This window comes from Eublepharis macularius, chromosome 5 (genome assembly GCF_028583425.1).
Source record: "Eublepharis macularius isolate TG4126 chromosome 5, MPM_Emac_v1.0, whole genome shotgun sequence".
Taxonomy (NCBI): domain Eukaryota; kingdom Metazoa; phylum Chordata; class Lepidosauria; order Squamata; family Eublepharidae; genus Eublepharis; species Eublepharis macularius.
In genome coordinates this window covers 68,421,712-68,448,749 of record NC_072794.1, presented here as the reverse complement: position 1 = coordinate 68,448,749, position 27,038 = coordinate 68,421,712, and the positions used below count along the sequence as shown (strand labels likewise).

Here is a 27,038-nt window from a genome sequence, read left to right as displayed (position 1 = left end):
ACCCTGGCCTTCTGAGAGCGCTGGGCGGGCAGGAGGAGGGGAAAGAAAAGGGAAAAAAAAGAGGACGCGTCATGGCGGCACTGAGAGTCACTCGGGTGAGGAGAGCTAAGCTTGTCTGGCGGATACGCTGCGACTCTGGAGCGGGAAAGGAGGGGGCTCAGAGAAAGGATGGAAGGCGGTTTTGAGATTGCAGAACGGCCTGTAGTGACTGAAGGGGCGGCTTATATAGTTAAAGGTTTGGAACTTTTCGGTGGTGTGCGGGTGTGAAGTGGGTACCCTGAGAGCAGGGAGTCTCGCTCCTGAGGAGCCAAACGTTGCTTGTAAAGCAATAAAACCAGTCATTGGGGGCATGGATTTTAGTCAATGAAGGACGAAGATCATGTAGCCAGAGAAACTTTTACAGCTAGTAAAATTATACAGGAAACATATACAGTTTGGGGGTTCTCAAGAGAACAACTGCTCTATTGTGACCATATTTAGTATATGTTTCTCCTGTCCAAGATCATGGTTTTAGCTTCCTCATTTTTACCCTTATAAATAACCTTGTGAGGCACAGTTTATAGCAGTTGGGGACTTGAACTCAGGGATCACATCTCCCCAGCACTAACCACTACATCAGTAGGGTGTGTTCCATTCTTGTTCTACCAGTTGTGCCATTATGAAATCCTAAACGTCTTCCCTTGAATTAAAAAAAAAGCTTGAAAGTTATATATATAAATATTTATGCCTTGTTCAGTTTTAGGGTAAATTGCAACTGGAAGAGCGGTTTCAGATCATGTCTGTGGTGTGGAGAAGGTGTTTAATACTTGTCCTCCCTTAAAAGATTTCTAGTTGAACTTACTGGCTATTATTAGCCTGGAACAGAAAAAAAATCCCACAAAAATCCTCACTTCGCTAGTTTTTCTTCTTTGAACTATCTTGGAGGGTTCAGTTTTCGTCAGCAAAACCATGAAGAAGGAGCAAAGTCCCCCCCCCCCCGCCCCTGTGCTGTGATCCTGATCATGTCTCTTTATGGCTGTACTTTACCTGCACAAATGGTGGGAAGATCTCTTCACAAATCTTTCCAGGGTCTTTACTGTTTGGCCTTTAGCCTATTCTGTTGGGAGGCTGAAGATGCTACTATGAACATCTGGAAAGATAGTGTTGTTGTGTAGTGGTTAAAGTGTCAGCCTAGGATCTGGGAGACCCAAGTTCAACTTCCAAATACCATAAAGCTTGCTGAGTGTCCTTGGGCCAATCTCAGACATAGTCTGTCTACCCTACCTTATAGAGGAGTTATGAGAATAACACAGGGTCACAGAACAATGTATGCTGCTCTGAGCTTGAAGAGGGAGCTGGTGAAAAAAGTAGTAATTCAACCTTTATATAATGTCAGGTTTCCAAGTGTTTTTTTTCTCTGCCACACTGATCTGGTATGCTCTTCTATGGAGGGGTAGCTGGACCTCTGGTAATAGGGGTCTATAGGTGATGTACTGTATGCACAGAGCATATGAAGCTCACTTATACCCAATCAGACCATTGGTCCATCAAGATCAGTATTATCTACTCAGACTAGTAGCGAATTTTCAGTCTCAGGCTGAGGTCTTTCACATCACCTACTATCTAATCTTTTTAATTAGAGATGCTGAGTATTGAACCTTGGACTTTGTACATACCAAGGAGATGGTCTACCACTGAGGATTATCACCCTCTTTTTTTCATCAGTGAAAAAGGTGGTTGAATCCAACCCATAAAAAAGAAGTAAAGATGTGGCAGATAACCAAATTAGATCTGGAAATAGCAGTATGAAAATTACACAGAGGTAACAGGAAGAGACTTAAATGTGTGCCATTTTGACCTTATACCTATTTGACATTACTAGGAGTTAGGTAATAAAAGAAAATGAATGCTAGCAACCACGGAATCCATGTGGCTGAATGTTGTTTGCTATTATTTGCTAGAAGAGAGCCAGTATAGGGTAGTGGCAAGAGTGAGAGACTAGGATCTGGGTGAGCAAGGTTTAATTCCCAGCTCTGTCACAGAAACTTGCTGGGTGATCTTGGGCCAGTCATGAACTCTCAGCCTAACATACCTCGCAGTATTGTCGAAGGCTTTCTATCCCCGACAATAGCCCTGCAGAGAAGATTAGCACATCAAGTACCAATCCATATGCAAAAGAACCTCCTCAGGATACAGTGAAGCCTCCCGCCAATGGCATTCCACACCCTGGGAAACTCTTACAGGATGACTCAGCTCAACCCCACCCCTCCTGAGTAGATACAAATGACCTACATCTTTTCCACACTGTGACACTGAGAGATCTCTGTCTTTTGGTGCTACACCTCTGAAGATGCCAGCCACAGCTGCTGGCGAAACGTCAGGAACTACAATGCCAAGACCACGGCAATACAGCCCGGAAAACCCACAACAACCATACCTCGCAGTGTTTGTTGTGAGAAAAAAATGGAGGAGAGAAAAATGATATAAGCTGCTTTAGGTCCACATTGGGGGGAAAGGCGGGGTATAAATGAAATGAATAAATAAAATATTAACACCCATACTACTATGTAACTCTTACACATATATCCTCAAGGCAGCTCCTCCTTTTATTTCATATAATTTAATAGCTTTAAGCAGCATTCCATCCGCAACCTGCTTGCTGTTTCTCTCTCAATTCTCACTCAAGATCCTTGCCTTATTTAATTAATTTTTTTATTCCTTCCTTTCCACCCAGTTCAGGGTCCTCGAGGCAAACAGCTAAAACATTAAAACAAATTTTAAAATGCATATATATATATAAAACATTACAAACACTTCAACAAGACACATGCTACAGAAGTTAAATAAAAGCAAGGGCTGAGTTATAGAAGTCACTGGGTCTACTTTGACATTCCAAGGAATGGACATAAACCAGGCAAGAACTTTAAAGTAGAGGCTGTTTGATGCAGACTTCATTTCTCCCAATTCACCAGTTCTTGGCTTGCATACTTTCACAGAGTATGCTAAACCTTTAAACTCCCTCTCAGTTAGGAGGGTTTCTATCTGACCTATTCTGGAACTGGGTTAGAGTTTCCTTGTGTGCTGCCCTGCACCTTTCCCCAATCATGCATAACAAGATGCACATACTAACTAACCCTAACTCAGGATATCTATATTGCTTCCTCTTGGCTTCATCTCCATCCTTCTCATTTGTCTCCATAAAGAGAAACCATCTCCTTTCAACCTGAAATCTGAGGAGTTTACTGCTTTATTCCCAGAAAAGAGGGCGACAAGAGACCAGTGTCTCTTGTGTGGTAATCAAAGTATTCTGCATTCTTCTATCACAATAGAGTCATGCCAAAACACAGGTGAATTTTAATCTTGCTGTTTTCTGGCCTGGATGCAACGTACTAGTTGTATTATGTGACATTTAGAACATTTATGTGACATTTAGAACAGTTGTTGGGATTTGTACAGCTCATATGAAATAATTCTTTTTTTTTAAATAAATTTTTATTGGGAGAGTTAATACATAAGTCATTTCATACATAATCTATTATCCCCCATATCCTAGTTTCCCCCACCCACTCCTCCCCCTTTTTCTTTGTAGACTTCCAACAGTTTTCCAACCCCTTATCTAATTATATCTACTATATATTGTTATATTATTTAAAATAAAATGTTATTTCTTAATACCATTCTCTTATCTTAAACTCACAAATATATATTCCCTCCGTAAAGATCACTTTTTCTCCTTTAAAAATTCTCCAATATACATAATTTCCCTTTGACATCCCACTTCTTTTCCAAATACAATTTAAATTTCCCCCAGTTAATAAAGAATTCTTCAGACTCTTGTTCTCTCATTTTCTTTGTCAGCTTGTCCATCTTGGATCCAATTTGCTATTGTTGGTATTTCTTGAGTCTTCCATAATTGTGCATATACCATCCTTGCCGCCGCTGTCATGTAAAACATTAGCGTTCTATCTTGGATCGCAAACTCTTCTAAACTTATGCTTAGCAACAACAACTCTGGGTTTTTGTTCACTTTTTTCTGCAATATTTCTGACATAACCTCAACAATATTCCCCAGAATTGTTTAGCCAGTTCACAAGTCCACCACGTATGATAAAACGAACCTTCTTGTTTTTTACATTTCCAACATTTGTCTGACATTTGACTATTCCCATAAGCTAATTTCTTAGGCGTTAAATACCATCTATATATCATTTTATATACATTCTCCTTTATATTAGTACATGTTGATATTTTTAATGTATTTTTCCACAAGTACTCCCATGCATCCATTGTGATATCTCTATTACAATTTATAGCCCACTTTACCATTTGCACTTTAACTGTTTCATCCTCAGTAAACCACTTTAACAAAATTTTATACATTTTAGGTATCATTTTTCCCCTCATGAAATAAACATACTTCTAGTTCCGAGTTTTTTGTTCTGAATCCTGATTTCCTGCGATCAGAGTCATACAAATCTTTAATTTGTCTATATTGGAACCACCCATAATGAAATGGTAGTTCCTCATTTGCTTTAATCATAACTGCTTTTTGCTCCAATTTCAAGATTTCTTTATAAGTCAACCACTCCTCGCCATTATATTCCGTTTTCGGGTTAACAACTTCAGCCGGTACAATCCACAATGGGGTTTCTTCATTTAAGTATCTCTTATATTTTTGCCAAACAATGAATAAATTTCGTCTCACATAATGATGTAAAAACATAGCATCTGCCTTGACTTTGTCATACCATAAATACGCATGCCATCCAAATATTTTTTTATAACCTTCCAATGCCAGTAGTTTATGATTCTTTAATGTCATCCACTCCTTCAGCCAAACTAAACAAATTGCTTCATGATATGATCTCAAGTTAGGCAATTGTAATCCACCTCTTTCCTTGGCATCATACAGGGTGGATTTGATTTAAATCAAACTGATTTAAATCACGATTTAAATCACGATTTAAATCACTAGTCATTAAGGCTTGATTTACATCATAGTTTTCTACATAAAGACTAATTCTTGCTGGTATAACTTTAATATGCAAGTAGATGCCTGCCTTACCGATAGGTAAAGGAACTTCATTAAAGTATTCCCAAACTGGGTCTCTTTTATGGCCTGCTGCCATTATAGGTTTTTTCCTCCAAGGAAAGAATGTGATAAACCTCAGGTCATACACACAGAAGATCCAAAGACTTGTGCAGTATTGTGCTCAAAAAGTTTCACTTTCATTTTGTACTGCTTGCCCCTCCCTCCTCACACTTAGTTTCTTCTTGTGCAGATCTATTCCACTTCAAACAATCAGAAAAATATTGTTTCTATTCACTGAACTTCTTGAAACTTAGCACTGGAGGGGTTGATTCTGTCTTCATAGGTTTGTAGAACAATAGGATTAAGGTCTTTTTCTCAACTCTGTTCATGTTATAACATTTTTGCTGTGAAGAAGAGGCATGTGATCTCTGCTGAGCTGACACAAATTCAGTTTTGAGAACTGCAAAACCAAGCATCTGTGATAATATCTTGTAGGCAGAGAAACTGCCCAATAATCTTACAAAAACCTCTGGAAGAGCATGACATTGTGAATGGATTAATGGAATTTATTTACCAAAAAAATTAAACATATACAGCCTTATTCTACATAATTAAAAACTAATCTTTATTTCATGATGGAATAACCTTTGGATGGTAATATATTTTCCTCAAAAAGCATTTTATTTTAAAAAATCCGATTTAAATTAAAAAAATCCGATTTAAATTTAAAAAATCCGATTTTTAAAATTTTTTTTAAAAAATCATTGATTTTTATCCACCCTGGCATCATACAAGATCTTCATTTTCACTCTTGGTTTCTTGCCTGCCCACACAAAGTTTAATATCTTCCTCCGCCATTTTTCAAATTGCTTTTTATCTTTTACTATTGGTATTGTTTGCAGCAAAAAACATCATCCCTGGCAGCACATTCATTTTAATCACCGCAATTCGACCTAACCATGACAAGTTTAGTTTGTTCCATTTAATCATATCACAATCTATCTGCTGCCACAACTTGTCATAGTTATTCTTAAACAAATCAATATTCTTCGCCGTGAGCTCAATCCCCAAATACTTTACTTTGTGTACTACCTCACAATTTGTAATTTCCATTAATTCTTGTTGTTTTTGCTTAGTCATATTTTTACATAGCAACTTAGATTTGTTTCTATTAATGTAGAACCAAGCAAGATCTCCAAATTCTTTTATCTTGTTTAGCAACTTCGGCATATTTTGAATTGGATCTTCAATTATGACCATCACGTCATCAGCAAATGCTCTTATTTTATATGAGAAACCTTTAATTTTCATGCCTCTTATATTGTCATCGTCCCATATTTGCCTTAATAGAATTTCTAATACCATTACAAACAACAATGGCAATAGTGGACATCCTTGTCTCGTGCCTTTTCTTATCTCCAATTTTTTTGTTAATTCGTTATTTACCACAATTGCTGCACATTGATCTTTATATATTGCTTTCACTGCATAAATAAATTCCTTGCCCATCTGCATTTTTTCCATAATTGCAAACATAAAGTCCCAGTTCAAATTATCAAATGCCTTCTCTGCGTCCACAAAAAAAAAGCCAGCCTCCTTCTCTGGATGTTTTTCATAATACTCTACTGCATTAATTACCACTCTCAAATTATCTTTAATTTGTCTATCTGGCAAGAAGCCTGCTTGTTCATCTGCAACAAATTCTATCAACCAGTCTTTTAATCTCTCTGCTAAAATCTTAGCAAAAATTTTATAATCATTATTTATCAAAGATATTGGTCGATAGTTTTTCACATTAGCTAAGTCTTGCTCCTCCTTTTGTATCAGTGTTATATTCGCTTCATTCCACGTTTCTGGCAGTTCTTTTCCTTCCAATACTCCATTCATTACCTTTTGCAAAAATGGTGCAATGTCTTTGGCCATTATCTTGTAAAATTTCGCTGATATTCTGTCAGGTCCTGGTGCTTTCGCCAGTTTTGTTGCTTGTATTGCTTCGGTAATTTCCACATCTGAAATTTTAGCGTTTAGTCTTTTCTTCAATTTATTAGGTACATCTGGTAAATTTATCTTTTGCAGATATTGATCAATCTGGTCTATAGGTTTCTTCTGGTATAAATTAGCATAACATTTATAAAATGCCCTACTTATTGCTTGTTGGTCAATTAGATCCTTACCATCGTCCACAATTCTTATTGATTTTCTCTCTCTTTTTTTTCAATTGCCACGCTAAATATTTTCCAGGTTTGTTGGCTCCTTCAACTTTTGTCTTAAACTTTTCAATTCCCATTCCAGCTCTTTGTTTTCCATTGCTTTTATTTGTTCTTGTAAAAATTTTATCTCTTGTTGCAGTTTCTTTTTCCCTGGTCTTTTCCTTAATTGTTGTTCTTTTTGATTTATCTTTTCTTGTATCTCCTTTAATTTCAATTCTTTATTTTTCTTATCTCTAATATTTAAGTCAATCAATACTCCCCAGATAATTATGAAATAATTCTTTAACATCTGTAGTTTGTCTTAATAGCCTGTGCAAGCTGAAAAACACTTTGTTCTAGTAGCTACTTGCCCTTCATTTAAGTAAAATATAAAGCTGCTAAAATTTTTAATAATATCCCACATAGTAAATATGATGTATTCCTTTCCTTCTTTAGAAATGTATCAAACCCATTTACAGAGTATTCTGCAAACCAGCACATTCAGGATGATATATATTGAGAGAATACCCTAGAACTCTTTTCTTTCAAAAGTTTTATATGCCTGCTCTGTAAACAGGTATCTAACAAAATGGCCCCAGGTAATAAGAAGTTTGGTTTATTCGTCTTTTTTAGGATACTATTGGCAAAATGGAACCTTGCCAACTAGGAGACATCTATTAAGGGTGGTAAAGTTTTGACACTTAGTGCAGTGAGCATACTACATCACTTTACCAGTCTCAGACTGGTTGATTTATGCATGGTCTTGGAGCTTTGTCGGATTCCACTTTGTAAGTGAAGAATATAAATCATAGTGAGTGAGAGCACTGTCCAAAACAAATAGTTGCAGCCTTCTAGCAAAATGAAGATAAAAGTGTTGTTGCATTCCATGGAAACTGCTTTAAGTGCTCATAATAGTCTGGAAATTTTTTAGAGTGTACTGGAGCATTCAGCATCTTCCAAACTCATGACATTAATATAATATGAAGAAATAGCAAATTCACATTGTGTACATATTCATATGATATGATTAACTCCAGAAGTTGGTGCTAGGTGACTGCTGCCCAATCCATGGCATTTATGCTATTGAATACTGCAGATTTCCATCTTGTCCCCTGTGCTTTTTAACTTTGACATGAAACTGCTGGGAGAGATCATCAGGGGATTTGGAGTAAGGTGTATGTGGATGACACCCAGATCTGTTTCTCCTGGGTCTGGGTCTGTGGAAGTCAACAGATGCCTGGAGTGGAGACAGTAAAGAGATGAATAAAGCCAGTAAACTAAAGCTCAGTCTAGGCAAGCCTGACATGCTGTTGGTCAATGGCAAAACTGGTTGTAGACCGAGGAGCTAGTGTTATGCACAAACTTGTGCCTTAGGTGTCCCTCTCGCCAATCACAATAAGAGACACACCCCACGGAGTCCTGTAGAATGAAGCAATATATGATTGTTTAATTTAAACAATGGAGGAGCTCATTTTCACAGGAGTAGGTGGTCTCCTTGTGTCCTGAGCTCATCAAAATTACAATAGAAATACAGGCAATTAATACTTTCAGATAATCATAACAATATTACAGTATTCTAATATTTGATATCTTATTGGCTCGTAACATATCTAGGGTCAGTTCTGATTTGAAGATGCAATTCTGGGCTGGCCTCTCTATTTGGGGGAATTCCAGTCTTCACAGTTTTTTTTTTCTCTGCCCTCATTTTGGAAGGACACTGTCTAACCTTTTACCTACTTTCTTCTGGGCATAATACTTTCAAGGGCGCCAATGAGTCTCAATCTGGTGGATAGGAAGGGATGTTTTCCTATTCGTGTCCTTTTCCCGAGTTTCTTATCAGCTTTAAGGAAGATAATACCACAGGTGGCCAAAACCAGCTTGCTGCATCAAATCAGTTTTCTACAAAAGGCTCTCTGGTACTGATTTCTATTGGAATCTATAGAATAATATAACATATAATATAAGTGCAGCCCTAAAAGCAGTATATCAGTTCTTACAGAATTTCAAGTCTTCTTGTTTCAAGTGTCAAATTCTTACAGGTTACATTGCAAGTACTACTTTGGCTCCTGAGCATAGAAAAAGTGCAAAGCATGTAATACTGAAAAAGCATAGGTTTAGTATATAAAACCTAAAAAGATTTGGAGGCTTTTTAGCCTCCAAATCTATATCCATCACTAGCGTGTCCAAAAGAGGGGTTGTCTTCCACTTGAAGGAGCAGGTTCATAGACTGAGGGTGCTGTTGGATACTAGCCTATGGTTGAAGTCACAGGTCTCCTTTGATATGCTAGCTGTAGTCATTTCTCAAAAAGCAGGATCTGGCCTTGGTGATCCATGCCCTAATTACATTCCGATTAAGGCTGCTTTTAAAATTGTCCAGAAATGTCATCTGGTCCAAAATGAAGCAGCCAATCTACTGTCCGGTGAGATACAAGGATTGTATTATTCCAGTGTTGAAAGATCCGTACTGACTGCCCATTTGTTTCCAGTCACAATGTGTAGAGCTGGTTCTTGTCCTTAAAGCCCTAAATGTCCTAGGACTAAGGTACCTGAAGGACCACTCCCCACCCCCCTTATTGTCCAGCCTGCCAGTTAAGAGCTGCCTCACAAGCTCTGCTTTCCATGCTCCTGTCTTCAGGGGTTAGATGGGTGATGACCACAGACTGCTTTTTCAATAGTGGCACCCTGCTTATGGAATGCCCTCCCCCTTGGGGCTCATCTGGTGCCTATGATGCTCTCTTGTAGGCACTTGGTCAAGACATTTCTGTTCTCCCAGGCTTTTAATGAATCTTTTAATACCATTTTATATCACATTTGTATGCAGAGAACTCAAAACAATTACTATGAGAGTAAAAAGCAAAGTGTTTGCCACAGGGAAAACAAGTACATGGAAATAGCTATAATGGAAAAGTCATGGCCCTAAACCATTGTGCTGTGGTGACAGTAATGGGATCTGGTAGCAACTATCAGTTTACCTTCTCTCAGGGTATGGCACAAAAGCTAACTGATCAGTTTGCTTTTCTGAAATGGAATGCAAGGAATGAAAGGAACAAAACTAATTGGAGACTAACCTCCATACTGGGTTGCTGCACTCTCTATCATCTATAGTAATTGTGTGACCACAACTTGCTAAGGTTGCTAAGTTTCAAGACAAAAGTTACTTTAAACTGCTTTGAAGTAAAAAAGTATGTATTGCTAACCTAAGCATCACAGTCTTTTAGTTAATATTATATGTGGAATGTTCCGTAGTGAGTTTGCAGTCAGTGTTTGTGCAAGCCTTATCTTGTATCTGCTTCAGAAACTTCATTACTTTTTGATGCATTTAATCCCCCCCGCCCTTGGTGGATTTTGTTCTTCTCTGCTGGCTAATCTATTAACTAGAAGCTAGTAGATCATTGTTCTTATGCTAAATTTGTAGCTTAGTTTTATAGTTATTTCAGTACCGTATTTACCTGAAACTAAAATGATCCTGAAAATGAGAAGACCCCCCCACTCCAAAATATGTTATACACAAAACATTATCATTACTGTACTTACTGCTATCTTAATGTAAGATGGCCCCTCTTTTTTCTTGACTCACACCTGGACAAATCCTAGGTTTCCTTCTGAGTAAATACAGTTGTTATCTATCAACCTATCCCAGAGTTATATATACTACATTTCAAAGATATCCTGAAAGTCTATTTGTCTGGATGTACAAAATCTTTCAGAGAAAACTACATCTTACATTCTTACATTCAGAGACAAGCACAGCTGTGGTGTAATGGATCAGTTCAGGAGGATCAATGGAGACAGCTTACCGCACTTGCACACTCCAGGGGAAATAGCGATTTAGCAACTGACTGCCTTTCTTCCCCTGGTGCCCATGTTAAATAGCGGGTTTGAATGGAGGAGATCTTTGTGATATGTGAACAACTACCAGCATTTAAAATAGTAAAGAATTTATTAAAAGTAAGAAGTTCACACACACACACTTTCTGTACAGCAATGAATTAAGCAAGGAATACAAAAGGGTGTAAACATGCAATTCCCCTATCCCTCAGCCCTATATATGGTCCAGCTGATATTGTTCTAAGGCAGGTTCCTTGCCTTAGAAGTTAGTTTGCTAAAAGCTTCCCATTACCTTGGGGAGTCTTTGTCTAGGCAACTAGCCGTTTATCAGTTCCAGTGGCAATGGCAGCCATCCAGATGGTGCTCAGGTGCTAGAACTCCTTCCTCCAGAAGGAATCAGCTAAAATTTCATTGTTTCTGGCCAGGATGGCCATTAGCATTTCCAAAGCTTTGATAGTTGGGCAATGGCGAGGAGCAATTGACCCCTCCCCCCACATACCTGACTTCTACTCAAAAAAATTTAAATAATTGTGGCAGGTTTGTCAAGCCCAAACATCAAAATAAGAAAGTATGCCTTAAACAGATATGCTTGTTTGCTCCCCCCTTCATTCTACAATTCCAGCCCAACTGCATTATTTTTTTAATTAGGAATATTTGCTGTTAGATTGGAATGTTAACATATCTTGTAAACTGCTTACTGATTTACTGAAGTTATTATAGATTGTAATCTTACTTGATTGACTGAAAAGTTTGTATCATACCTGTAATTTGCCTTGAATCTCAGAGAGAAAGATAGACTATAAATAATAACAATAAGTAGGCCCAAACAGTATAGTCTCCTGCATAGAGATATGTTCAGCAAAACTACTTTGTACTTGGTAAAATCTTTAGTTTGCTTATAGATTTAATACAGCAAAAGGAAAGCACCCAGGATACGCACCACACAATAAGAAATGACAAACTTATTTACCAATACATTTGTTTTTCAGGCAGTTTTAACAGTACACTTTTGGATTAAAGCAGGCCCGAAGTTATCTCAGATTATCATCTGAGGCATTCTTTGTATTTAGAAGCATATAACCTTGTAACAGGAAAGTAACCTTGTAACAGTAATGTGTGTGTTGTGCTTAAAACTGGGGAATATATGGGAGGCCTGTGCCACACTCATTAATTTTTAAAAATTAATATTACAGGTGATACGAAGCATTGCTACATGCGGATGGAGAGCACAGTCCAGCCAAGCTATTGCAGCATCACCAAAAAGCAAATCTGCAGCTGGCTTTAGCTTTGGTAAGTATTGGAAAATATTCTATGCTATTTGATATTAAGTCATGTCAGAAATGTCTCAATAAATCTAAAGAAGGCTCTCTCTGAATTACTGTCTTGGGCGAAAGTCCACATTATGGCAAGAAATTCAAGAATGGGTTTTCCCTTTAAATGCTGCTAAAGTGGGGAGAGAGGAGTTGCTTCTGATTTGATAGCAGAGATAAGTGCCTTGTGAACTGGGAACATTGTACCTACACACAGTTTGTCCAATTGAATTTCCTGCCCCAAGCTTATGTTTGCTCTGCTGAAATGAAAATACACAAGGCAAGATACAGAGTGCTCCCCCCCCCCCCGCACCCTGAGAAGTAAATGGCAGTTTGAAGGAGAGGGATTTAGATTGAGGGAAAAAGTGCTGGCAGGGGAGAAAAAAGGTTCAGCATTCCAGAGTTATGCACCACTTTCCTAATGAAATTAGCAGCACCTCTGTGGTTGTATTTGTAAGCTCCCCCCCCTCCGCCCACCCCAACTCATTGTAATGTAGTGTAGGCAGAGAAGGGGTTTTGTGTTGGATGAGACTGGGGACTTGTTAAGCACATGCAGCTTTGTATGGGACTGGGATAACTCCTGGCCTGCTTTCATCTAAAATTATGCTGTTAAAACTCTTATAGACAACTTTGTTTTTAGGAAAGAAAGCATAAAATCTCATTCACATACCAAACTTGTACTTGCTTAATTCTCATCTTCTTCAAAGGAGTAAACAGTGAAACACTTGATGTGCAGTTGTCTCCACTCATAGAGCGTCTTTTGTCAGAAGCAAAATTAACAATCCCCTTCTCAAGGTCACCATTTCTCCTCATTCCTCTAGTCTAGATTTACTCTGCCACCAATTTTTTTAAATTGTGGCTTTCTTTCAGCTGGTGGTATTTCATGGTCCTGTAATGTTTGAAGAGTCCTGCAATGTCAATCATTTCTTTATATTGCTGTACTGTTCCTTGCCTTCTGTTTCATGCTCAGTGGAAATACCGAAGATGGAATTCAGAAAAAAATGTTTTGGATTTCTTTCTGCTTGAGAATAATGTAGAAATTCTGACTGTGTTATGAATAATTCTGGATATCTGAAGATCTGGTTGTAGGAATGCTATAGAATTTCTGTCTAAAATGTCATGTTTTTTAGAACTGACTGAAGAACAGAAAGAATTTCAGGCTACAGCTCGCAAATTTGCTAGAGAGGAAATTGTACCTGTTGCTGCTGAGTATGACAGAACAGGAGAGGTAGGCTTGCCATATATTGCAAAAACATCTTGTTTAACGTTCTGTGTTTTATTGAGGCTTACTTAGTGAAACTGATCATAAAATATTTTCTTGCCTCTTCTCTATCTAGTATCCTGTTCCCCTCATAAAAAGGGCATGGGAGCTTGGTTTAATAAATTCACATATACCAGAGAGCTGTGGTGAGTGAACTATTATTTAAGCTATAAAACAGAGTGGATAGAAGAACATTTTTATAGGAGGCAAAGATAGAATGGATTTAATAATAAAATGTTTTATAACATTTAAGACAGGAATAATAGCTAGCTTGATTGATATAAAGTCTAATGTATTGACATCCTAATGAAAATAGCAGTAGTGTCAAACAGTTGGGTCTCGTTCACACATGCTTATATCTGTATCATTTGATTTCTCTATTGTATGGTTGCAGATGAGTGTGTGAATAGAGTGCCATGAAAATGGTTGTGTGGAATGTTAAGATTCTGTATGTAGCACTGAATCTGTGGTGGCCATTCACATAAGCAAATTATAATGATGTCATAAGTACTATCCAGTGATGAAAATGTAAGTGTGAATGGGTCACAGCGTAACTGAGTTACTGGAGTTATTCTGAATATGCAAATGCCAGTATCACGGTGTGTTTGTGGTTTTTAAGTGGAATATACAGAATGAATTGAATTGAGGTATATTTTAGTCTTGCTGAAATAGGATATAGAAATAATTAACAGTGCAGTCCTGTGCAGAATTACTGCTGTGTAAGCGTATTGAAACCAATCTGCATAGAATTACATTTATTTATTTATTTTATTACATTTATATTCTGCTCTCCCTGAAAACCAGGCTCAGAGCAGATCACAGAAGAAACTGTAAGTACATTTGTTACTATGAATTTCTGTGGGCTTTATTTGTTTGTTAATGCTTCATCATAGGTGGCCTTGGCCTTGGCATCTTTGACGCCTGCCTTATTACTGAAGAATTAGCTTATGGTTGCACAGGGGTTCAAACTGCTATTGAAGCGAATTCTCTTGGTGTAGGTATTTTCTTCTTTACTTAGTAATGCTTAGTTTAGAAAGTTATTTTCTATATACTAAACAAATAAAACATTTCTTGTAGCAAATGCCAGTCATCATTGCAGGAAATGAGCAGCAGCAGAAGAAATATCTGGGGAGAATGACTGAGGAGCCCATGATGTGTGTGAGTATTTTCACTGTGTGGTGATTTGATGTTGCTGACTTTGGAAAAAATGTTGGGCCTGATTATACTAAAGCTTGGTTAAGTGTTCTGAAATTGCAAATATGTTCGTAACAAATGAATCAGAATAACAGTATTAAAGATAATGTGGATGTAATCATCTGTATAAATCATTTGTACATTTGTCACTTATAAGCGGGAACCCATAAGGATTTACCGGGGAGTGGAAATCCCATTTCTCTCTAACTTTGGCGTGCCTTGGTTCCATACCACCAGCTAGCTTCTGCCAGCTGCCAAGAGCTTATCTTGTCCAACTCCTCCTCCTGCCCCAGTTCTCTTAATGGCCACTTCCACATTTTCCCATACACAGATGCCATCTAATCCAGCATTCTTTTTCACACAGTGGTCAACTAGTTTTCCTGGAGGCCAACAAATAGGGCATACAGGTTAAAACCTTCTCCTGATGTTGTCTCCTGTCATTGGTGTTCAAGAGGTTTACTGGATGTGGCGATTGCCTTTGATCATCATGGCTAGTAGCTAGACACTGATGAAACTGTCCACCATAAATCTTTCTAATCCCCTTTTAAAGTTATCTCTTCCTGTGACTATCACTATGCCCTATGGTAGTGAATTTGACATTTTAATCACTTGTTGAGTGAAAAAGTACTTCCTTTTATCAGTCCAGACTCTATTGCCTATTAACTTCACTGGCTGCCACCAAATTCTAGTATTCTAGTTCTTTCTATCCACCTTCTCTATCCACTGAATAATTTTATAAACCGCTTTTGTGTCCGCCACTTAGTTGTCTTTTTCTTTTAAAACTGAAAAGCCCAAGATACTTTAGCCTTTCCTTCTTAATCATCTTGGTTGCTCTCTTCTGCACTTCCTCCAGATCTATAATTTTTTTCTTCAAGCTATCTGCTACAGCCCCAAGATCTTTCTTTTTCAGTCTCTTCCAGTTTGGATCCCATCAGCATATATTTAAAGTTGGAGGGGTTTGTTGACACAGTAAAAACTAAAATATTACGGGTTAGTAAATTTATGAAATTAGTACATATGGCATTGTAGAAGCCCCGCCAATTCCTTATTGAGCCTGTCGGGACACTGAAAGGAATGCAGACATACATTGGCTCCCTTCTCTGAAATGAGCTGTAAATCTTTTGCACTGTGTCCAGGAACTATTTCTGTATTTGCTTCTCATGTCTCCAGATTTTTAACTGTCACAAGTTATCTACAAAATCAACTATGCATTATAGATCCAGAGGAGTTAGCCGTGTTAGTCCGTAGTAGCAAAAATAGAAAAGAGTTTTCTAGTAAAGTTGGTTAGTCTTACCAACAGTAAAGTTGGTTACCAACAGTAGAGTTGGTTAGTCTTAAAGGTGCTACTGGACTCTTTTTGATTTTGCTACCACAGACTGACACGGCTAACTCCTCTGTATCTGTATTACAGTTACTTTGATTTTTTATTATATATAATAATTTTGACTTTTTCTCCTAGGCCTACTGTGTAACTGAACCCGGAGCAGGCTCTGATGTAGCAGGTTTAAAAACAAAAGCTGAAAAAAAGGGAGATGAATATATAATTAACGGTCAAAAAATGTGGATCACCAATGGTGGCAAGGCTAACTGGTATAGTATCAATAGCTAATCTGGTATTACTTTTTAGAGAGCCACTTTCTTGTTATTGCTAAAAAAAAAATTAGTTGGGTTTCTTTATTTAAAATCATTGATGCATGTTAAATTAGCAATTAAAAGTTTATCATGAGCATGAAAAATAAACTAACTTGCTCTTGTTTCTGTATGTGTGTTAAGGTATTTTTTATTAGTTCGGTCCAATCCTGATCCTAAAGTTCCTGCAAACAAGGCTTTTACTGGATTTATTGTGGAAGCAGACAGCCCAGGAATACAAATTGGAAGAAAGGTGGAGTTGATATGCATACATATTTGAATCTTAGTTACAATAACAGGAATTAGCACTTATTGATAAGCCATGAAGGAAACCATGTCTAATTTTCATTTGTGAAATGGATATTGTGCTGCAGAATTTGACATGATAGACATCTTGAACTGTTAAGAGTCTTGAGAACAAGCCTTGAGGCCCTCAAATACTGTTTCCGCTTGTCCCATTACAGAACAGTTATCATCCTTTTAGAGTGCAGTCCATAGCACATTCATTTGGAAGTAAAGACACTGAAATCAATTCCCTCACACATAATTGTTCTGTCACCTGTATAGATCAGTTGATTCAAGAAAAAGTTATGACTGCAATGTACTCCCCGCCCCCCCCAGGGGCAAGAGGCAGAGTCACATACACACAGCAAAAACAGCAGACGCATAAATGTTTGAATAGAACCTTTTAATTTTTTATGAATGAAATCAAAGAACCTGGCAAATATTATGCCAACCCTCTCCAACTGTCAGCCTTTCTGTCCCTCCTGTTGCATGTAAGCGCTTTTCCAGGAGGGGAACAGTTTGCATGCTGTCGCAGCCGAGGAGCTGTAGAGGAACTAATTATCAGAGCAGGAGACTGGCTGTTGTCTCCTCAGTCCTTACATAAAAGTCTGGCAAGTGACAGGATTCCATCCTAGGCTAGATACAAACAGGATTGGACCTCATCTGAGGACTGCCAGGATAAGACAGGAATCTCTCCAGGGAAGATCGGGGACTGTGGGAACTCCTAGTACCATCAGACTCACCTCAGCCCCGGAGTCCTTCGATCTCAAGGCCTCAGTTCAAGGGCCTGCCTCTGAAGCCTGATCTCCAGACAATGCTGCTGACTTGTCCCCTTCCTTGTAAGGGCAGACCACAGACCAGCAGTCACGTAGGTTCTCTCTCCACTCTATAGGAGGCATGGAGACAAAGGGTACATGAGGTGGTAGCACAGTGATGTAACACCAGGCTGGTGGCCTCTGGTTCTGCTACTGAGTGAAATCACTGCCCAAGCAGTATTGTTCTTTGCAGGGTCAGGGCTCAATTAAGCCCAGGCAGGATGAAGCAAGGAACAAGTGAAGTTTCTTCCTCTTCAGGACATTTAAACCCTGGGCTGAGCAGAGAGCCTTGCTAGTTCAACCAGTTTGCACAGTCAGTGTGCTCTTGCTCTACCTGTGAACCTGGACTGGCTAAACCTAGACTGTGACTCTGACTTCAGTTCTGCTCTGAAATCAAACCCAGCCTCCAGCTGCTGTACTGATCCCTGCTTCTGATGAGTCTGTAGGCCACCTCCAGGCCTTTATGCCAAAGACAGAAGACCAGGCTAGATGCTTCTGGTCACGTGGAAGGGCTTCTCTAGTAATTGCAGTGTAAGGGACAGCACTGCACCAGCCTCCACTGTTTATGTGGAACTGGCAATGTTAACAGAAAAGAACATGGGTTCAGGTGCTTTCCAAGTATTCTGTGTGCTCATTGAAATACAATATTATTTTACATTGGGATCAAGGTATCATAAATAATTAAAAGGCCTGTGTAGTTACTCAGTTTTCTAAACATTCTCTTTTTAATTTGAATTAACAATTTCAGTTAGGTGAAACAAACATTACATGTTTGATCTTCATACTGATGAAGTTCGATTAATAATAATGGGAATTTCCTTGACTGAAATAACATTTGTCAAACTCAAATTGCACTTGTACAATTCTGACTGCTGCTAAATCCTGGGAATAAAGTTGTAGATTGACAGCAAATCTACTATCTTTTGAGGACATGGAAGAATTTTTAATATAGTTTAAAGAAAGGACATCTTTGTCCAAATTTTCTGAATACTGATAAAGACAACTTGAATCCCCCCGATTAGTTTACATTTGTTCTGTATGCGTGGGACTTTCTCAGAAATCCAATATAATTCCATTTTCGATGAAATTAAGATCTAGTATACTGAGTTGTAACTAGTAGTGTGACTTTTCTGGAAAATGATGAATTTGAAAAGTAAAATTCCCTAAATAGAGCATAATCTGATTTAGCATATTTCTTTTCCCTTATATTTATAACTTGACTTTTTTGTTATATGTATCTATGGTTTTATATCCCCATTCCATTTGTAGATCAATAAAGCATACATGTACTCTCTCACTCATAATTCCTAGGGATAATTATCTAAAACATTCATTGCAATTTTGAAACTGCCAGGCTTGACTAACAGGAATGGCATCCATTCATTGTTCTTAATTTTACAAAGCAATGAATGCTTAGAAATTGCACATTTTCTGCAGAAAAATCACTGGAAATATTTCTACCCACATCTGTGATGGTAACCAATGGGTACAATTCAAGAGGACACTGATCTATCACTAGGGGTGTGCAATTTGGGTATATGATACCCGAAAAAAACCTGAAACAACCTGTTTCGGGTTTTCCCGAAACATTTCAGAAAACCCGAAACGTTTCGGGTAATCCGAAACAGCGATTTCCGAAACGTTTCGGGTTGTTTCAGGTTTCTTTTCAATGGGAAAAAGCCTCCCCCAGGCTTCCCGGACTCCTGGGGGAGGCATTTTCCCACCAAATCAAGCCACAATTGGTGGGGACCTTCCTCTAACTCTAACAACCCCAATGGTTGTTGTGGGTTTTCCGGGCTGTATTGCCGTGGTCTTGGCATTGTAGTTCCTGATGTTTCGCCAGCAGCTGTGGCTGGCATCTTCAGAGGTGTAGCACCAAAAGACAGAGATCTCTCAGTGTCACAGTGTGGAAAAGAGAAGAGATGTAGGTCATTTGTATCTACTCAGGAGGGGTGGGGTTGAGCTGAGTCATCCTGTAAGAGTTTCCCAGGGTGTGGAATGCTAATGGCGGGAGGCTTCACTGTATCCTGAGGAGGTTCTTTTGCATATGGATTGGTACTTGATGTGCTAATCTTCTCTGCAGGGCTATTGTCAGGGATAGAATGTTTTGTTAGCCTGGTGTTTTTCAGAACTGGCAACCATGCTCGGTTCATTCATATGCTCGGTTGCCAGTTCTGAAAAACACCAGGCTAACAAAACATTCTATCCCTGACAATAGCCCTGCAGAGAAGATTAGCACATCAAGTACCAATCCATATGCAAAAGAACCTCCTCAGGATACAGTGAAGCCTCCCGCCATTAGCATTCCACACCCTGGGAAACTCTTACAGGATGACTCAGCTCAACCCCACCCCTCCTGAGTAGATACAAATGACCTACATCTCTTCTCTTTTCCACACTGTGACACTGAGAGATCTCTGTCTTTTGGTGCTACACCTCTGAAGATGCCAGCCACAGCTGCTGGCGAAACGTCAGGAACTACAATGCCAAGACCACGGCAATACAGCCCGGAAAACCCACAACAACCATTGTTCTCTGGCCGTGAAAGCCTTCGACAATACATCTAACAACCCCCCAAGTTTCAGAAAGATTGGACTTTGGGGAGCCAAGTTATGGCCCCCCAAAACAGGTCCCCCTATCCTCGCCTAAAAGGGAAAGGTTTTTGCTTGCTGCTGCTGATGTCTTACGTTGTGGATGCTGCTGCTGATCTCCATGTTTCCTATGGGGGGGAAATGAAGAGGCAGGCTTGTCTTTCTAGGGGGGGCATTTTGCATGCAAAATGCCCCCAACCCTCAGGGGCCCTTCTCCTACCTTTCCTCCCACCCCCCACCAAAGCTCAGCCTGCTCCCACTTGGGGGGGGCATTTCATGGCCTCCCAAAGTAGGTGCTCTTCCCCCCCTGCCCTTTCTGCACTATTTCCAGCTGGGAAATAACAGAGGCTTGTCTTGCCAGGGGTGGCATTTTGCATGCAAAATGCCCCCAACCCTCAGGGCCATTCTCCTACCTTTCCTCCCACCGCCCACCAAGGCTCAGCCTGCTCCCACTTGGGGGGGCCTCCCAAAGCACTTGCTCTTCCTCCCCTTTCTCCACTATTTCCAGCTGGGAAATAACAGAGGCTTGTCTTTGCCAGGGCAAAATGCCTCCAACCCTCAGGGGCCCTTCTCCTACCTTTCCTCCCACCCCCCACCAAGGCTCAGCCCCAAGGCTCAGCCTGCTCTCACTTGGGGGGGGCATTTCATGGCCTCCCCAAGTAGGTGCTCTCAGCCCCCAAAGTCCACCCCCTACAGCCCCACACATACCCAATTCTCCCCCAGCTGCCACACACAGATCCAAATCCCCACAGTAGCTCCTCACAGGCCCAAATCCAGCCCCAGCAGCCCCACACAATCCCAGGAACAGGCTGGCCAGCCTTCTCCCTTTGTTTCCTATGCTGTGAACTATAACACTCTGTTTTCCAGAGCAAATGTGCACAGCCCAGGGATGCCACTATGGTGGACACACTTCTGAGTGCCAGCTTGTCCCTGTGAAAGAGCACCTGAACCACAGACACCCTCCCTCAAATTCCCCCACCACCTACAGAGATGGCTGGCCAGCCAGCCCCATTGTTCTCTATGATGGGAACCAACTAGACAACAAAGAATAAAACACGAACAACACAAAGTTTTTTAAAAAGCATTTCTCACTTTCAAAGTACAAGTAGGCAAAGCATTATGACACATTACACCAGCAGTCCCCCACACAGAAAAATAACATGACTCACTTAAGATTAGAGAATCACAAAAACGCAATTCCTATCAAAAACACTTTATTTCTTGAACAGCTTTACGTTACACAGCAGGGGGGCACACCAAAGGGCATTCCAGCATTTCACCTCACAAAAATAACATGACTCTCTTAACATCAGAGAATCACAAAAACACAATTCCTGTCAGAAACACTTTATTTCTTGAACAGCTTTAGGTTACACAGCAGGGGGGCACACCAAAGGGCATGGCTGCTGTATCTTACACAAAAATAACACAACTCACTTCAAATTAAAGAATCACCCCAAAAATTTGCTGTCAAAAGCACTTTATTTCTTTAACTGCGTTAGGTTACACAGTAGGAAGGCACAACAGGGCGTAAAAGCAGTCTCCTACACAAAAATAACACAACTCACTTCACATCAGAGAATCACTCAAACACAATTGCTGTCAAAAAAGGTGAAGTGGGCTGTATTATTTTGTGTAGTACGCTGCTTTCATGCCCTGTTGTGCCCTCCTACTGTGTAACCTAAAACAGTTAAAGAAATAAAGTGTTTTTGAAAGCAATTGTGTTTTTGGGTGATTCTTTAATGTGAAGTGAGTTGTGTTATTTTTGTGTAAGATACTTCTGGCATACCCTTTGGTGTGCCCCACTGCTGTGTAACCTAAAGCTGTTCAAGAAATAAAGTGTTTTTGACAGGAATTGTGTTTTTGTGATTCTCTGATGTTAAGAGAGTTGTGTTATTTTTCTGTGTGGGGGACTGCTGGTGTAATGTGTCATAATGCTTTGCCTACTTGTACTTTGAAAGTGAGAATTTTTTTAAAAAAATTTATTTTGTGTTGTTCGTGTTTTATTCTTTGATGTGCAGTTGGTTCCCATCATAGGAAACATTACGGCAGGCTGGCCAGGCTTCTCTGTAGGTGGTGGGGGTGTAAGGGGGTGGTTGTCTGTGTGTCAGGTCAGGTGCTCTTTCCCAGGGACAAGTTGGCACTCAGAAGTTTGCCCACCATTGTGGCACCCCTGGGCTGTGCGGAGTTGCCCTGGGAAAGAGAGTTTAGAAGTTCTCAGCATAGGGAACAAAGGGGGAGGGATGGCCTTTGCCAGCCAGTTCCTGGGGTTATGGGTGTGGGGCTGCTGGGGGTGGATTTGGGTCTGTGAGGGGCTAATGTGGGGAATCGGGATTTGAGTCTGTGTGTGGCTGCTGGAGGGGAATTGGGTTTGTGTGGGGCTGTGGGGGGTGGACTTTGGGGGCTGAGAGCACCTACTTGAGGAGGCCATGAAATGCCCCCCCAAGTGGCAGCAGGCTGAGCCTTGTTGGGGAGTGGGAGTAGAGGTGGGAGAAGGGCCCCTGAGGGTTGGGGGACATTTTGCATGCAAAATGCCACCCCTGGCAAGACAAGCCTCCCCCAGGTGGAATTGGTGGAGAAAAGAGCACCTACTTGGGGAGGCCATGAAATGGCCCCCCCGAGTGGGAGTAGGCTGAGCCTTGGTGGGGGGTGGGAGGAAAGGTGGGAGAAGGGCCCTTGAGCATTGGGGGGCATTTTGCATGCAAAATGCCACCCCTGGCAAGACAAGCCTGCCTCTTCATTTTTTCCCCATAGGAAATAATGAAGAAGATTAGCAGCAGCAAGCTAAAAATACGTTCACGTTTCACTTTTTTAGGCGAGGATAGGGGGACTTGGTTTGGGGGGCCATAACATGGCCCCCCAAAGTCCAATCGGTCTGAAACTTGGTGGGTTGTTAGAGAGGAGTTAGAGGAAGGTCCCCACCAATTTTGGCTTGATTCGGTGGGAAAATGCCTCCCCCAGGCGTCCGGGAAGACGGAGGCATTTTCCCATTGAAAAGAAACCCGAAACAACCCGAAACGATACCCGAACCACTAAACCCGAAACGGCTTGCCGTTTCGGATTTTGCTGTTGCCAAAACAGAGTCTCGTTTCGGGTATACCCGAAACAAGAATCCCGAAACAGTGTGCCTTTGCCACCCCTATCTATCACTATCAGTGTAATCCTAAATAGTTACAGTATTCTAAGATGACTGACTTCTGACAAAGATGTTCAGAATTGCACTAAAAATATATACCCCCATGGCCATCTTGTTTTATCTACTTATTTCTTGTATTTGTAGTCCATCTTTCTCACTGAAACTTAGATAAATAAAATGTGTTAATATATATGCATGAACTCGTGTTCTGTATATACAACAGACTTTTTTTGGACATGATTAGTGCAATATTGGCCATCTTAGATTTACGCTGTCAGTTAGCTGAGCAGTTGTGCTGACAGCTACTTCTTTCATTTTACAGGAGCTTAATATGGGTCAGCGGTGCTCAGATACAAGAGGAATTGTTTTTGAGGATGTGAGAGTACCTAAAGAGAACGTATTAATTGGTGAAGGAGCTGGCTTCAAAATTGCTATGGGAGCATTTGATAAAACTAGGCCTCCAGTAAGTATCTAAAATGAGATTTTCTAAAAACTTAATTGTAGAGTTCTATATTTATTATGCCCATCATTCAATCCATAGGTAGCAGCTGGTGCTGTAGGACTAGCACAAAGAGCTTTGGATGAAGCCACAAAATATGCTGTGGAAAGAAAAACCTTTGGAAAGATAATTGCAGAGGTATGCAAATTTCCAGTCATTTATATGATGTAGTTTCCAATTTGTGTGTCAAGGATATCTTTCACACAAAGTGCTTGTAGAATTCAGACTTTTTTGATCTGTCAAGCTGGAAGTTGAAATTCATGAGAAAATGAAATGTATACTAGAAAGCTTAAATATGTCACTGTATATTTTGATGTACAATAAAGTGCTTGCTGTCCTGTCACATTATATTTCATGCATGGAAGTTAACTTTCCTGTGTTTATCTTTGTTCTTCAACAACTATAGCACCAAGCAGTGTCTTTCATGCTAGCTGAAATGGCAATGAAAGTGGAGCTAGCTCGCCTGGCTTACCAGAGGGCAGCGTGGGAGGTAGATGCTGGCCGTAGAAATACCTATTATGCATCTATAGCAAAGGGATATGCTGGAGACATTGCAAATCAAGTAGCTTCTGATGCTGTCCAGATCTTTGGAGGAAATGGATTCAACAGTGAATATCCAGTAGAAAAGCTAATGAGAGATGCCAAAATATATCAAGTAAGTAGTGCATGTGAACATTACTTCAGGGGTCACCTTGGACCACTACAACAAAATTGCAGGTTTTACATGAAGAAACGGTTGATCCTAACCATCTTTAGTTAGAAGTCTATCCTACTGATTTTATTGGGACTTATTCCTCATAAGCATGCTAAAGATGTCAGCCATGCAGCATGCTACATATCTATTCAAAAGACAATCCCAGAGTTGAGTAGTTCATTCTTCTCAGCAAAAGTGATATAATTGCTGTTGAAGTAATCCATTAAGTCTATATAATATTATTTTTAATATTTCTTCTATAATATGCAAATAACTTGCATCAATTTTAAATGTATTTAAAATACAGTTTAAGTGCACCTACTGTAATAATACCACAGTGTCCAGCACCAAAGTGGTTCATAATTTTATTGAACATAGGCAAGGTCTGATCTGGGTCCTGCTAGACCATAACCAACCACAACCAGCAACCAACTTAACAAGTGAAAAATGAAACTAAAACAAAAGCTTTCCATAAAGGATCATGTTAAAATAACTATACAATACAATAAAGGAACATGACCAAATTAATGCCTCCTCATGATATAACACCTACCTATTTGCCACAAATACTTTTATATCTCCTTAATAGATACCTCTAAACAGTCATATTTTAAAATCTTCACAATGGGTAGCAATTCCAGTTTATTTGTCTTAAGTTTGTTCACATGGGTTGCTACAGTCCATACTATGTTCTGTTTTGACCCAATGAAAAGGCTGGCTGAAATTCAAAGAATTGGGCAGCTTGTTCAAGAACAGAATTCTGTACGTTTCTTGAACAGCAGCCAACCACATACCAAACTAATTTCAAACTAGGAAGAGGTTTAAAAAAATACTGTGGTATGTCATTTGGATCTGCTGTTCAAAGAAAATACTCTGCCCAAATTGAAATTCTAGTCTCAGTGAAAGAACTGTAGTTGCTTAAAACACAATTCAGATGTACTGTTTATTAATAATATACTTTCCCCTTTCAGATATATGAAGGAACTGCTCAGATCCAGAGGCTGATTGTAGCTCGTGAACATATTGGCAAATTTAAGGCATGAAAGAATACCGAAATGATATCAACATCAGTAAAACGACGGACTTTCGTTCCTAGCATGAGTTAATCCAGATCTGTAAATGATTGTATCTTTTTCTGCTTTGCCACTTCTAGTACTAGAAGAGGAAGATATGTAAAAGCTATAAAAAGAGAGCCTGACCTTAGAAGCAGTAGGGATTTTCTCCCTAGCTGCAAATGTGTTTATGTATCTTCAACATATGAAATAAAACTGGTCACTTAATTCTTGGAACTGAAGATCTCCTGAAATATGGAATCAGTACATATAATCTGTGCCTTAATTGTCACCTTGGAGTTAACTCTATTCTCCAAAGTGTGCTTTCTTGGCAAAAGTTTTACAATTGGCTAGGTTTTGAGAACTGAACATGAGAGAGAGAGAGAGAGAGAGAGAGAGAGAGAGAGAGATCCGTATAATTTAGGGTCCCATCTCTACCATCTGGAAACTATAATTGGGAACACTTCTATTAAGTCTTTTTTTATGTGAAGTTTTGCACCATTGTCTCACACAGTTGACACTGATTGTTGTCAGTGTATGGCAGTATTGAATATATGTTAATAATATGCTTAATTTTAACAAACTAAATATTATATATCCTACATGTTGATCATGCACAATCAGATAATCTTTATTGTCACACTGATGTATAGATTTCTCCATAGTACATCTGTTTAAAATGGCAGTAAGATTTAAACAGCGCATAAACTCATAAAGGATAATGTGAAATCTATTTTGTGATGGACCCCCACCTCTTCCTGCCATTTACCATCTGAATCCATGTTAGCATGATAAACCATTTTTTTTGCTTAATTATATTAAGAAATTACAATTCTCCAGAAACAAAGCTCTTCATTTTGTAGTCTAATCATATACATAATGTATTCTAGCTTTGTGAATACTGGCAGTTTTGCAAAGAACCTTTGTATGTTGAGAAACAAGACCCGTAACCAGTCTGCAAGTTATTTTAAACTTGAGCCATATCTTCTTGTATGGTTACTGTGCCTTTGCATTTGATTTTAGGAGTCTTACTATATGGGTATTTTATTGCATTCAGATATGAAGCATTCAGATACAATGCAAGATTTTCACTAATAAAGTTAAGAATACTGAAACTATTTTGGCTAGCAGTTGTCAAATTTAAAATATATTACTCAAAAGTAGCATGTTTACTTTCCAGCTTTGCTTATGATATTTTTTAACAATGAAGGGGCAAAGGCTTATTAAGTATTAAATATGTTCTACAATGCCAGTTAGTATGTAAGTACTATAGCTCTATAGCTCAGTTTTTGTTGGTGTGATGTATTTGACTGCCATGGAAAGGCAAGGGTGGGTATCCTTTCTATGAAGACTATTTGTAGTTTCTGGGAACTACTGTGTTAAATTGAATTGCTGAGTAATAACAGCAGTGAAACAGCAACCTTACCTTTAGTTCTGGAGTTACTTATTAATAGCACACTGATTACTGTAGCTTTATTTCTGAGGCACTGCTGGAATTTTATTTAAGGGTAGGCATCTTTCTTGGAAGGGTGCCCCCATTAATT

The 27,038-nt window shown here is 39.4% G+C and overlaps 1 protein-coding gene across 1 annotated transcript; it reads left to right on the top strand.

Moving 5' to 3' along the window:
- ACADM (acyl-CoA dehydrogenase medium chain) lies at positions 1-26,612 on the top strand. Its single transcript, XM_054981204.1, has 12 exons — positions 1-95; positions 12,222-12,318; positions 13,469-13,566; positions 13,676-13,745; positions 14,493-14,593; positions 14,677-14,757; positions 16,253-16,383; positions 16,567-16,675; positions 23,572-23,712; positions 23,791-23,886; positions 24,155-24,403; positions 25,414-26,612. Exons 1-12 carry the CDS (start codon positions 72-74, stop codon positions 25,483-25,485), a joined length of 1,269 nt encoding a protein of 422 aa, XP_054837179.1. The 5' UTR covers positions 1-71; the 3' UTR covers positions 25,486-26,612.
- The last annotated feature ends 426 nt before the right edge of the window (positions 26,613-27,038 follow it).

Excerpts from the sequence above, each read along its gene's own strand:
- ACADM (XM_054981204.1), top strand. The coding sequence starts at position 72 with ATGGCGGCACTGAGAGTCACTCGG. Across the intron at positions 12,319-13,468 it reads TGCAGCTGGCTTTAGCTTTG|AACTGACTGAAGAACAGAAA; the intron begins GTAAGTATTGGA and ends CATGTTTTTTAG. Across the intron at positions 23,887-24,154 it reads TTGGAAAGATAATTGCAGAG|CACCAAGCAGTGTCTTTCAT; the intron begins GTATGCAAATTT and ends CAACAACTATAG.